Below are 14,866 nucleotides of genomic sequence, written 5' to 3'. Positions count from 1 at the left end.
CTGGACGCGCGTTTCGCTAACCATGTTAGCCTCATCTGCAGATGATCCTAACATTGTAGCATCATTGTAACACCAAAGGTTCCAACCCTCAACTGTAATCTGGTTATATATTCATAATTAATTTATTTTTGTTTCCTGTGCCATGCCGGTCAAGCTTAATCACGTGACTAAAAGTTTATTTGATATGAACTATAGCTTAGTAATTTTCGAAAAACAATTAGGGATTCGCAAATTTATCGATAAATCGAATTATCGATATTTGAAGAAAATATCGAAAATGTTTTTATAACTATCGAAGACTATATATTGAATATTTTTATTAGTTTCAGATTTTTAAAATTAATTAATTTACGAAAGTTTGTAAAAACATATTATGTAAAAGAAATGTATTTATTTTTAGCTTTGAATACAAATTATAGTCAAAAACAAAGGAAAAAATGATAAAGTAAAAATATGATTACAGGGAATTTATTAATTATTATAGTCTTGAACATAAAAAACTTGTTTTAGAACAAAAAGTTACGCACATTTAATTATACTACACAAAATACAACAAAAAAAAATCATTTTAAACTCTTTCAACTGAATTATACAGGGTGAGTTAAATAAGTGCAAATATTTTTAGGGTCTGTATATTTTGACCCCAGAAACACGATTATGAAGTTTTCTCGCGAAAAAAAAATTGTTACTTAATATTAATATTTTTTATAATTAAAAATAATATTAATATTTTTTTAGTTTTTAGTTAAAAAACATAATTTGTTGATAATATGGCAACAGAAAAGATCCAGTGGTTCTCAAAATTTTAGCAAAAAATATTTTTTTTTGGAATTTTTCAAAGTAAAATAACTCGGTTATTTTGAATTTATTTGTAAAACGGCAAAGAGAAAATATGTTTCTTTTATCGGCCTTGAAAATATTTGCATTTATTTAAACTCACCCTGTATATTTTAAGGTTTTCTTTATTTTTGATAAATCGGGAGATTTGGAATCATTAGCGTCACTGAGAGATTTGCCTTTTTGAATTCCCAGGTTGTAGCTTTTTGTACAAAACATATATTTTAGGTTTTAAGTGTTTTTTCTTCATTGGCGATATCACCCAGTAAAAGCAGTATTTTCATTCCTATATAGAATAGTTATTCCTCTTGTGCCTGTACTAAAATTTAACTATCTCCTTACTAATTACTAGTTATGTAATAAATGCTGTAATAATTGTGTTATTTTTAAAATACTTGCTTAGAAAATAGGTTCTATTATACTATTTATAAAAAAAAATCAGGCTGTAAAATGCGTTTTTTTTAAGAGCTACATGGTAATAATAATTGTTTCTTTTACAATTAAACTGTATTTGTTGTAATAATAAGATGTTTTATTTCTCCTAAAAAAAAATTATAATAACGTTCGACTACTTAGACAAATAAGACATAAATAAAATAAGGACATAAAAATCAGAGCTAAAAAACAAAAACCAGTCTTATTCAAAACTGACCCATGGCAAGCTTTTTGGTTGGAAAGGCTTTACACTGGGGTGTATGACCCGTCTATCGACATCAAAATTATAGAGATACTTAATACGCTACATTAATTAGTTACAAAGATTATAATTTATTATTATATTCTACTGGTTTTGAATTGAATTCGTATGAAAACTTATTTGTACAAACTCTTAAGTACGAGTGTGGTTATACTGAACGCGTTTTTCTACAAAATATTCGTTTTAGAATATTAATATAGATAATGTCAATATTTTTTTACTGTAAAAAGTATTAGAAAATGGGTTGAGGATTATTTTTTTAAATAGAACGTAGAAAAATAAAAGAAAAATTGAAAACGAAAATTGAAATCACTCTTAATAAAGTCGATATAACTGTGAAATGAATTTGCGTGTTGCATATATTCATTCAATTAGAAGAAACTCTGAAAAGCATTCAAAATATTATTCCCCCTTCAATAGGCTAATAAAACTACTTTTTCAAATTTGTCAAGCTTTCGAGAATTTTATTCCCATCATCAGGACAGTTTCTAAAATGTATAAATAAAAATGGCATTAACATTTTAAAAATGTATAACAGAAAAAACAATGTGTTGCATATATTTATTCAATTAGAAGAAACTCTGAAAAGTATTCAAATCATTATACGCCCTTCAATAAACAGATAATAACGGAGAAAAATCAAGAGCTGGCCTCTGTGGAGCCGTCTCAGATGCTTGCTTTTGTTAAAGCCCTGAGACTGTATGATGAGTTATAACTCGTTATAACTCAAGAAAGGGGAACACACAATAGATCTATAAGGTCGCGGTGATTAACTCCCCTCCTAAACATTCTACATTCTATACAAACAGATAATAGAAATATTGCAAAATTTGCGTGACATCCAAACTAGAGGTGGGCAAAGATTGGACGAATCGTTCAATCGATTCGATTGAGTCGTAGAAATGACTCGTAAGGATTGAGTCGGATCATTGCATGCTGAATCATGGCCAGCACGAATCCATAAAATTTGAACGAACGAGTTTCAAAAAAGAGTCATAAGAATTGAATCGGATAACAATGTAACTCGTTCGTGCCTATGGTTCGTTCGTTCAATGAATCGTGAGAATTGATTCACCGTTTACAATATGATTCGTTTAAAAAATGATTATTAGAATTATATACTATGAGGAGCCAAATCTTTTCATAATATCGTACACTATGAAACCCCATCATCAATGACGAAAAAACCGTCCGATTTAAATGAAAATTGGTATGTCGATAGATTGGACCAAGACCAACTTACGTGTACGATACTTTATCACTGTTACACAGTTAGTTTTGACGTAAGAAACGTCAAAAGTTGATGTCTTTCAATCGCGACCAAATCTGGTAGGTAGACTATGTTAGCGACGGCGACGGTGCACAGGTCCCACCGTGCAAACTTGGATACGACGTTTCGTTTACCTCTTCATCAGGGTGGGACTAAAGACTGAAAAAAAATGCGATTTCGGCATAATTGTGGACGGGCTACAGGATGACCCCCTCGACGTTTCGAACTGATGCCTTTAAATGGACGAAATCATCAGGATTTTTCTTACTTATGGGTCGATTGGAACCAAACTCGGCAAGTGGATAGAGGTACCCGAATGGAGTCCTCAGACGAACAGACGGTCATTTTAGTACAAATTTTATAAAAGTGAATCAAATTATTGATTAATTTTTACTTTTTCAACATTTCAAACTACACTTTTTCAAACATGTCGTTCAAATCCTTCAATTTAATAGCTGTTAGTAAGAAGTTTCACTTCAAATATGCGCACATAGTTTTTTATAATTTTGTTTCCTTCTATTAACATAATAGATGTTCTAAAAACTATGTAATAAACAAAAAAAAATACGAATCAAGTCATTATAATTATAATACTGCAAGCCTCGCTGTCTCTAGTCTTGAAACTCTATGGACTTTTTTGGAGTTTTCTTTTTTAGTAAAATTCGTGGGTCCTTAAACTGGTACATGTTAAACTGGTCAGTAAGTTGCTAACAATACTTTCGTTTTGAGCATCTTCGCAAGCAAAAAAAATAGAAAAAAAGTTTTTTTTGTTAAATCTAAATTAAAAGTTACTTTTCGCGCTTATCTGATATAACTTTTCGCATTGTGTTATTTCCGGCAGTTGCCAAAAATAAAATGTTTAAATATTTATGAAAAAAATGTATTGAAGAGAGCAGAGATTCACTTGAGTGTTTTGCGTATTTTCCCGGTTAAAGGTGACTATTTTTAAATAACAATTATAGGGATATCTACTTTGTGTTAAGGCTATTTATAACTAACGAATTTACAGTGGTGGTTTTTTAAGGTACTTAGAAAAGAAAAAAGTTACTATTTTTGTATTCTTATAATATTATTTTAAAAAATCAAAATTAGAAATATTCTTTTAATATCTGCATATTATTATACAGTATGTTCCCGGATTGTCTTTAGAAGAGGAAAAAAATAATATTGACATTTTTTGAGAAAAATGCATTTTGCTTGTTCTAAAATGGTTAATCCTGTTTATACTTTTCCAAATTTCCAAAACCGTTTTAAAGAAAATGAAAAAAAAACATATAGTTGAATAAAAACGCGTTTCTATGGTAATATAATTTCGTTTTCAATCTTTGATAGATTGATATTGAGAGAATTTTGATTAACGTCATATTTTTTGCTGTTTTAAAATGTTAAAGAAGCACAAAATGTGATGTTAATCAAAATTAACAAAGTATCGAAATTATTTTACCATAGAAACGTCTTTTCATTTTCAGGGTTTAGGAAAAAATTCAACCATATTTTCATGTTTTTTTAATTTTCTCTAAAACCGTATGAAAATTTGTTAAAGTATAAACGGGATTAACCCTTTTAGAAAAAGCAAAATATTTTATAAAGAATGTGTTTTTCTCAAAAAGTCAATAATAAAAAAAGTCTTTCTTCTTGTAAAGAAAATCCGGGACTTACACTTATATTACAGGGTAATCGATTAATCGAGTGTCCCAAAAATATTTTCACTTTTTACAAAAATGCAAGCAGTGGTAACGATCATTTCATAAATACAATTTTTCGGATATACACATTTTTTAGAAATAATTGCTCTATATTTTGAGCTATGTGGATTTGTCATATAGTTTTAATAATCTATAGCAGGCGATTTAAAAAAAATAATTGGAAGTATTTTATAATAGGTTTATTTTCAAAACTAATTATGAAATATCTACAGGTTGCGTCCAAAGTAGTAAAGATAGATTTTTTCTCTACTAAGTATTTCAAATGTATTTTTAAAGTAGATCCTAAAAACCTATAGTGGACCAGTTGAGAAAAAATATTTGTATACGTCTTTGTATACAGGGTGAGTCTTAAATAAGTGCAAATATTTTTAGAGCTGGTAGATCTCGATAAAAGAAACACATTTTCTCTTTACCGTTTTTCAAATAAGTCCAAAATAACCGATTTTATTTTGAAAATTCCAAAAAAAATGATCTTTCGCTTAAATTTTGAGAACCACTGGATATCTTCTGGATTTCTTTCTTGTAAATTTAATCCACTACCCATATTATGAAGATATTTTATGATTTAAAAAAAAATCTAGAAAAAAAAAACTCATTGACGTGTTTCTGGGGGTCGAAATACCGGGTGCGTCTCAAAAGTGGCTCACCCCCTATAACTTTTTTATTTTTTCAGATAAAACAACGATATTTGGTATGTTAGTATATGACATAAATTGGGATTGATTGACGTATTCAATTGTTTTCGGTCACTTCCGGTTTCACTAGAAATGACTACAACTTTTGATTTTTAAATGACACCCTCGGTATTTTTTTACTTTATTCGATAGAAAATGACACTCTGAATCGATTGACATATCATATTTCAACTTTTCACATTTTGGCATATGGTTTATTTGAAATTGTAACATGCGGTTCATAACGACAATTTGACTCAAAATACCAAGTGTGTGGTATCAAATTATTCGTAAAAAATGCTTTTTCCAAATATGCTAATGAGCCACCCTCGTTCCATTTGAAAAAATTGAGATATGATTAAAATTACGATTTGGGCATCTTTTAACCGGCCTGGGCAAGGCACATTAAAAACATTAAACGATCAAATCTATTTTTCCAAGGCTCCTTGATTAAAAATTAGTGTTTTTAACACAGCCATGGCACTCTAGATTGAAAATTAGAATAGAATTTGTTTTTGATTTGAGTAAAATTTTGAGTAAAAATGTCAAAAATTGACATATGATGTCATTCGATTCAGAATGTCATTTTCTATCGAATAAAGTAAAAAAATACCGAGGGTGCCATTTAAAAATCAAAAGTTGTAGTCATTTCCGGTGAAACCGGAAGTGACCGAAAACAATTGAATACGTCAGTCAATCCCAATTTATGTCATATACTAACATATACCAATAAATCTTGTTGTTTTATCTGAAAAAATAAAAAAGTTATAGGGGGTGAGCCATTTTTGAGACGCACCCGGTATACCACCCCTAAAAATATTTGCACTTATTTAAGACTCACCCTGTATAGTAGAAAGATACACAATCGATTTTTTTTACTTAATAAAAGTCCAATAATTTTTTAAACAGCAATTACCTCCTATATACATTCGTACTGATTTTTTTACATCTTATACCGGGTGCGTCTCATAGGTGGCTCACCCCTATTACTTTTTTATTATTTTGAGATAACAAATTTAGTATGTTGGTATATGACATAAATTAGGATTTATTGACGTATTCAACTGTTTTCGGTCACTTTTTATTTCACCGGAAATGACTACAACTTTTGATTTTTAAATGACACCCTCAGTATTTTATTACTTTATTCGATAGAAACTGACACTCTAAATAGAATGACATATCATATGTCAACTTCTGACATTTCCGAATATGGTTTATTTGAAGTTGCGACATGCGATTCCCCAGTGTGTGGTTCCAATCCCAAGTGTTCTCCAATCCCAAGTGTGTGGTATCAAATTATTCATAAAAAAATGTTTTTTCCAAATATGCTAATGAGCCACCCTCGTTCTATTTGAAAAAATTGTGTTATGATTAAAATTCAATTTGGGCATCTTTTAACAAGCCAGGACAAGACACTAAAAACATTAGACGGTCAAATCTATTTTCCCAGGCTTCTTGATTAAAAATTAGCGTTTTTAACACAATCATGGCACTCTAGATTGAAATTTAAAATACAATTTTGTTTAGAGTAAAAATGTCAAAAATTGACATATCATATGTCATTCTATTCAGAATACCATTTTCTATGAAATAAAGTAAAAAAATACTAAGGGCACCGTTTAAAAATCAAAAGTTGTAGTCATTTCTCGTGAAACAAGAAGTGGCCGAAAAGAATTGAATATGTCAATCAATCCTAATTTATGTCATATACTAACATACCTAAACTCGTTTTTTTTCTCTGAAAAAATAAAAAAAGTTATACTTTTGAGACGCATCTGGTATGTTTCAGTAAAATAAAATGCTTTTTAAATTTTAAGCAGATGCATAGAAGAAATAAGAGATGAAAATACAGAAAAGGACATACATTAAATGATATTGACTCGTCTATATAGCGAGTAGTACTTTTGAAAGATTTTCAATGAATCGTACCAGCTAATATCGACGAGTTTGAATTTTTGACAGTCACCGGTACAAACGCAATCGGTCACAACCGATATAAAGATACGTCCATTGAGGAATCGGATGCATTCGTTTGACACCGGTCAAGGTTTGAATGCGTGAAGGTGCGGGGTTTCCGCACAGACAGAAACCATGGACCAACCCCATCTCTACTCCAAGTACAAGGAGATGCAGACGCTGGACAACATCCACGTGGTGAAAACCTACTTGAACCTGATCAGATGGGACGGGGGTGACACGGAGAGTGTTCTGGATGTGGGATGCGGGGAGGGGTACACCACTTTGCAAGTCCTATTGCCCCAGCTGCCGGAAAATTGCCGAAAGGTGGTGGGGAGTGATATAAGCAATAAAATGGTGGAGTTTGCGAGGAAAGCCAGTGCGGGAAACCCCAGGGTGAAGTTTCGTCAGATGGACATTGGAAAGGAAATAAAATGGAACGTTACCGAAAAATTTGATCACGTTTTTTCTTTTTACTGTTTGCATTGGGTTCCGGCACAAAGGTATGTATTTTGATTTTTTTTTATTAAATAATGCCAAGAAATTTTTCGCGGCTAATGAACGAAAACTTTTTGTATACCTATGAGCTTTCTTAAATTTAAGTGTGAATCCACTTAAATCATAACTTTTATATTTATAATAATTTTTCCAAACAACAGAGAAATGGTAACCTCCAGGGCCTATTTTACCATAAGGCCCGGGCCTTGGGCCCGGTGGTCTGGGGGGCCCGTTAAAGGTTGTAAAATATTCATAATTTCAAATGTAAATTTACACAGCAGAGAAAAAAAACAGTTATTGATAAGGAAAATAGAATTAAATAAAATAAGCTTTAGATTGATATAATTAATGCATTTTTTAAAATTATTTATAAATTTATATCAAAGATACCGGCACCGGCGATTCCCCAATCTAAAAATAATGTTTTATTTTTTTAACCCAAACTAACAAAAGAATTTTTGAATTTTATTGGAAAAGAGGGCCCGAATTTGCTTGGGCCTTAGGGCCCGACCAGATGAAAAATAGGCCCTGGTAACCTCTGATGTTTGGAAACATGTTATACAGGGTGAGTCTTAAATATAAGTTCAAATATTTTCAGGACGAGTAGATCTCCATAAAAGAAACATATTTTCTCTTTACCGTTTTTCAAATAAATCCAAAATAATCGAGATATTTTACTTTGAAAATTTAAAAAAAAAGGATTTCTTGCTTACATTTTGAGAATCACTGGATGTTTTCTGTGTTTTCTTTCTTGTAAATTTAATCTATTATCTATGTTACCATATTCTGAAGATATAATGCTTTTCAACTAAAAGTTAAAAAAATGTTTTCAAAAGAATTTTAAATTTTCAATTTTTTTTGCGAAAGAAAATCATAGACGTGTTTCTGGGGTCGAGATACCCCTAAAAATATTTGCACTTATTTAAAACTCAACCTGTAGATATAAATAGTTATAAATATACTATACAGGGTGAGTCTTAAAAAAGTGCAAATATTTTCAGGTCTGGTAGATCTCGATAAAAAAAACATATTTTATCTTTAAAGTTTTTGAAATAAGTCCAAAATAACCGAGAGATATTTTACTTTGAAAATTTCCAAAAAGATTGATTTTTGACTTTTCTGGATTTTCTTGCTTCTGCTAATTTAATCCAGTTCCTGTGTTGCCATATTATCAAGATATTATGTTTTTTAACTGAAAATTAAAAAAAATTCTTCAAAAATTTTTTTTCGCGAAAAAAACCTGATAGACATTGGTGTCGAAAATATACCACCCCTAAAAATATTTGCCCTTATTTAAGACTCACCCTGTATAGTGGTTTTACACTTAAATTTAAGACTTTTCAAAAGTGGAGTTAATCTAATTTTGAAGTTAACGGCTCATAATATACAGGCTGTCCCAGGCTGGGCGTGCATTAGAACTTAGAACCTTCTAGAGAACAACAATATTTAGATCGGAGATTTTTTGCACATCGTTGTTTCTCCACGAGATATGTCGATTAAAAATATTTTCAATTTCACAGAAACTTTTTTATTTTAAATAGAAACCCTCATTTTTTATTACATATTTAAATTCACTGTAAAATTTTATGAATTTTGATATCAAACACTCTATATCTAACATTAACCGTTTTTCGAGAAAGAAATATTTAAAATTTTTAGAGGAAAAAAACTGCCTGTCAGAAAAAATTGTATAGCCTAAAGGTCAATTCTAGGGATTATCACAGCCACTGTGACTTAAAGGGAAGACGTGTGGTCACCTATTTTAAAAATTAAATTGTTCGCTTATTGGCCGTACTTGTCATGAACTTAGCGAAAAAAATTATCATAAATATTTTTTTTTCAATTAGAAACCTACCTTTTTTATTCCACTGAAAGGTTTTTTAATTCGTTATTTTTTGATTATACATGTTCCTCTACCTAAATTAAATCGTTTTAAAGTTTTTTGAGATTTAATAATTTAATAAATTAATTTTTTAAAACGTATATTTTATTTGATTTTATCTAGCATCCTTTGATATAAAGTGTCCAAATCAGACAATTGATTTCCTTCTGTCAGAAAACTATATAATTATTTGAATATCGTATATTATAAATAGGTACTTTAAAACTTAAAACTTTATAAAGCGTATTTATAAAATAAATACATATCTTAATTTCGCTCTTTAGTGTTATCTAATAGTTATATTATATCAATATAATACATATTATTATTAATATACCGTATGATCGCAAAACAAACTTGGCTTGGAAATGACATGGCCAGATATCTCGCCAGATATATTGTTTTACATCGCTTGACGTTTAAAGTTATAGGCTATTGGTTAAAATCAAGAAAAATATACGCTTTAAAACTAAATCTTAAATAACTTAAAAACGATTTATTTTAGGTACAGGGACAACACAGTAATCAAAAAGTAACGGATTGAAAATATTATTCAATGCCGAAATCATGTAACTGCATTTTTTTTTGTTTCAATTTATAATAAAAGCCTGTATTTATTGTATCTATATCTTTATTTTTTTAGGAAAGCTTTTGAAAATATTTTCAACCTACTAAAACCCGGTGGTGATATGCTAGTCAGCCTACTAATAACAGCGCCTATCTTTCAAGTTTACGAAAATATATCTAAAAACATAAGATGGGCTCCATATTTTATAAAAGAATCTGTGTCGCCCTATCACCACAGCAAAAAAGCCGACGAAGAAGTCAAAACAATACTGCAAGATGTTGGTTTTGAGAGTTGTAAATGTATAGTCGAAGATAAACAGTATACTTTCAGTAACTGGAATGTTCTTAAACGTAAGTACAAACAAAGTATCTAGAGTGCATATCAAATAAACTTTTAGTCACGGGATTAAACTTAACCGGCACAGCGTTGCCCACTTTTACATATTTTCTTTTAATCAAAATATTTTAGGAAACAAAAATAAATTAATTATAAATATATAACCAGTTATTATTTACATCAACAAAACTCACCTCCTTAACAGCACTTAAGGGGCATAAAGAGCCATTATTACCGCTTATATTCTAATAAAGTTGCGATGCGTTTTTTTACGGATATTAAGCTATTTTGTACACTTCGCACTAATGGAGGTTCTAAAAAGAACAATGTTCGACTGACAAGGTTTGGCAGGTTGTTATTGCAAGGACTGCAAGGTTGTTAATCTGAAAGTATCACAACATAATTCATTTAAACTAAAACCTCGTAATACAAAACTAAAGTGTCAAAACGAATGACAACGTCAGGAAATAAATAAATAAGTGTGGCAACTTGAGCTACCACCTGAACTCTCAGCGGGAAATTTAAATTCCAGTTAGTCAGCCCGGCGCCGGATATGTCCATGGTTGGCAACAATGAATTTAAAAATCGCGCCCTCGATTACGTAACTAAAAGTTTAATTGGTATCAAATATATATAGTATATTATTTATATTAGACCTAAAATAGCCGAATAGAAGAAAAATTTTATAAAGTTTTCATATTTTGAGATTAGACGCACCAAAAGGAGACTTCAAAATCAAAAGAGTTCTTAACTCTAAAGTGTGAGCCTCACCCCAAAAAAAAACACCCAATACGCCCTTCGATGATTTTTCGCTTTTTTCTCAGAACCCGTTGCTCCCAAAAAAAATTTATACTAACCGAAAATATTCCTTATAAAATTTGCTACAAAAAAGGTTCTATTCATTATTTTTGTTTATCTAATGCATTTCGAGCAATAACCGTTTGAAAAATAGAGTACAAAAAAAATACAGGTCGCCTTTCTAATTATAGTCTCCCAAGGTATTTTAACGTGCTAAATATACACGCAACAGATATAATACTGTATAATATAAACAAAAACATTGCCTATTCCACTAAAGTAACATTCATACTTTCATCTACATATTGTCATCGTCTATAGTTTCTAGAATGTGCTCAGTATTCGAACAACTTTGCCCACGACAGATTCCGCACATAGTTGTACATTTCATGCCGGCTTTAATGCAACTGCATCTTTTTACACAATCTTGTTTGCAGTTGTACGTTATTAATGACATAATTGAAGCAAGGGCGGGCGATTCTGTTGTATATAAAGGTGACAGGGTGTTGTTGATTTTCTTCAAGCCCCACTGGTCGGGTTTTATAGGTTGTTCTTGCCATATTTGTACTTGAAGATATGTTCTCCGGGAATGTTGCTTAGCTGCAGCAGATGTGGGAGGCAATTTTGATAAAAGTACTGTGCTGTTTGCTTGACCAACTAACTTATTGAAACAAGCGTATCTTTGCTCACTAAGGCTCCCTTCAGATGACGTTTGTATAATTTCACTATAAACGTCTCTCCAACTCTTTCTATTTCTTCAGGTGTTGACTTTGCGTTGTTAAAAATATCGACGATACTATCAAAATCTTTTTCTTTATTAAAAATTTGTACGTGTTGTTGTTTTCCTTTTCCAAAAAATCCTGATATTGTGTCACACCCGCTAATAGCGTGAATAAATAAAATTGATTTTTTTAAATTACGTATAATACTGGATGATTGCATACATTACATCTCTCTATTACATCTCCCAAACTATACATTCGTTGTTTCACATTACCTATGGCTTCTTTCAGAAAAAGAATGTCTTTTTCATCGGGGGAAAGTGCTGCTAATAAAACAAGATCGACATCTTGGCCAACAATTAGAACTTTTTCATTTTTCTCAGATATTTTGATGGCAGTACGAATAATTTGAACATCAGCAAACAAGATTGTGTAAAAAGATGCAGTTGCATTAAAGCCGGCATGAAATGTACAACTATATGCGGAACCTGTCGTGGGCAAAGTTGTTCGAATACTGAGCACATTCTAGAAACTATAGACGATGACAATGTGTAGATGAAAGTATGAATGTTAGTTTAGTGGAATAGGCAACGTTTTTGTTTATATTATACAGTATTATATCTGTTGTGTGTATATTTAGCACGTTAAAATACCTTGGGAGACTATAATTTGAAAGACGACCTGTATTTTTTTTGTACTCCATTTTTCAAACGGTTATTGCTCGAAATGCATTGGATAAATAAAAATAATGAATAGAACCTTTTTTGTAGCAAATTTTATAGGGAATATTTTTGACAAGAATAAAATTTTCTGTGCGACTATTGGTTTTCGAGAAAAACGAGAAAAACCACCGCAGTGCGTACTGGGGGTGGTTTTTGGAAGTGAAGCCTACACTTTACAGTTAGGAACCCTTTTGATTTTAAAAAGTCTCCTTTTAGTACGTATAACCTCAACATATCAAAACTTTATAATTTTGTTTTTCTAAATATGCTAATATCAACGTACTGATATAACTCTATTCAACGAGAGAATATGTGACAACGATAATGACAGTTACCTGTCATTTTAATTAAAAACTTTTGCCAATCAACTTTTGGTTGTCACTTGTCAAAATCATTCTTTCTCTGGAGAAATTTTTCCTAGTAGAAATGTTATTATGTAGTAATTTATGAATACTCTTTCTTGTAAACTAGATTCAATCATTGCTGTAAATCCTACAATTCCATTACTATCGTCCACCGACAGAATAAAATATACAGAGGATTTTATAGAAGAGGTGAAAAACATATATGGATACGACCTAACTGTAGCAAGCAACAATAACAACGGTATACCAGTCAATTACAAACTTCTGATAGTCTATGCTAGAAAACCCAAAAATATGAAGTCCTAAATCTACTAGCGTAGTCAGTCTACCCAGTGAAAAAAATATGACAATGACAGCTAGATATTTTACTTTAAAAGTGTATTATTTTATAGGCTTTCTAAATTATATAATATGTATTCTTTCGTGAGACAGACTATACTAATAATTTATGTAAAAATCAAGGTGCTTAATATATTTTAAATTAAATTATTGAAATTTTCTAGATTACTTAGTAGAAATAAGATGTGATTTGCTTAGATTATATTTAGCTTAGATATACTATCTTCCTTGCAGTAGTATACATGAAAGTTTATAAAATAGTTCATTTTTTTACACATATTTTCCTACAAACCAAAAGACCGGCAACATTGTACGCCGCTTTTTATTTTGTCTCTCTGTCTGTCAACCGGTCATTTAGATCTGTTTAGATTTGTCTCTGTCGCACGCATTAAAATACAGAACAACCAGATAGAATAGTATGTATGAATAATAAAAATGTCAATTTTTAAAATTGTAATGCCTGTAGATACCGTATGATCGAAAAAAAAAATGGCGTCCAGTTGGCTGGGAAATGACGATCGATGACATTTCCCATATAAATTTACATATAAAATGACAGCGATCTTCATTTCATAGCCATCGCTGACGCCGTTTTTTCTCGATCATACGGTATATATTATAAATACGTTAGTTTAATTTTTTGTTGTCTATGGGTCCTTGCAACAAAATTAGTATTCTGAAAGTTTAAATTTCTAATATCCTACTTCTCATTCTTCTTATTTCTTCCTTCATAAAAATGTTATTTTATATATAAATTATACCGTGCTGGCAACTGTTACTTTTGGGTCGGTATTTACATGTGTGGAAGTAAATCGCATAAGGATCTTATTAAGTCGGAGTGAGAGAAATGCGACGGTGTGCTGTTGCGGCGTTGCCGGTGCGCCTTTCTCTAACAGGTAAATTAAAATCACGATCGCAAACCGCTTATTTTTACATGACTTTTTTTCGAAAAGACAACTAGATAAAATCATTAGATATGTTTCTGAGCATCTGAAATGGAATTATAAGGGTATCGTTAGGGTGTTGTTTTTTTAGGATCTTTTACAAAATGTTTAAATAAGAAAAATTCGATTGGTCGCTTGTTTTTTTCAAGTCAAAACTTAAATAAAATATTTACTTTTAGTGTATATTAGCAATTTTCAGCAATCGTGTAACTTTTTTATTTATAAAGATTTTCACATACTGTTTGCGAAGAAAATATAGCAGAAATGTTAAGAAAGTTTTTGAAAAAACTACAATCAATAATTATTTATAATAGATTTTGAGATATCGATTCATTTTGAATTCAGAGTTTTAATAGCGCGACCACTGTCGAACACCAACCTAATTCCATTTATTTTTACCAAAAATGCAAGTGTTTCTAACTTGCACTTAAAAATTTTCAAGCTATAGGGAAAATCACGACTCGTTAATAAATAAACAAATAAAGTATCGCGAGACGTAAAAAAAGCTGAACGCGTGATGTACACCTTTCCCTAGAACTTTAAGCTACA

At 30.7% G+C, this 14,866-nt stretch overlaps 1 protein-coding gene across 3 annotated transcripts; it reads left to right on the top strand.

Annotated features, from left to right (window-relative positions):
- Window positions 1–3,413: 3,413 nt before the first annotated feature.
- LOC115874597 (juvenile hormone acid O-methyltransferase) lies at window positions 3,414–13,872 on the top strand. Of its 3 annotated transcripts, none has more exons than XM_030889799.1 (4): window positions 3,414–3,739; window positions 7,150–7,646; window positions 10,167–10,441; window positions 13,141–13,872. In XM_030889799.1, the coding sequence occupies exons 2-4, from the start codon at window positions 7,279–7,281 to the stop codon at window positions 13,338–13,340; spliced, it is 843 nt and encodes a 280-aa protein (XP_030745659.1). In that variant the 5' UTR covers window positions 3,414–3,739; window positions 7,150–7,278; the 3' UTR covers window positions 13,341–13,872. The 3 variants fall into 3 exon arrangements, with proteins under 3 accessions (XP_030745659.1, XP_030745658.1, XP_030745657.1); XM_030889798.1 differs by having other exon boundaries at window positions 7,008–7,646; XM_030889797.1 differs by having other exon boundaries at window positions 7,005–7,646.
- Window positions 13,873–14,866: the final 994 nt, after the last annotated feature.

Source organism: Sitophilus oryzae, unplaced genomic scaffold (assembly GCF_002938485.1).
Source record: "Sitophilus oryzae breed Bouriz unplaced genomic scaffold, Soryzae_2.0 scaffold_1297_pilon_pilon, whole genome shotgun sequence".
NCBI classification, from domain to species: Eukaryota; Metazoa; Arthropoda; class Insecta; order Coleoptera; family Curculionidae; genus Sitophilus; species Sitophilus oryzae.
Note: the sequence above shows the minus strand (reverse complement) of the source record. Positions and strands in the feature narration are given on the sequence as shown.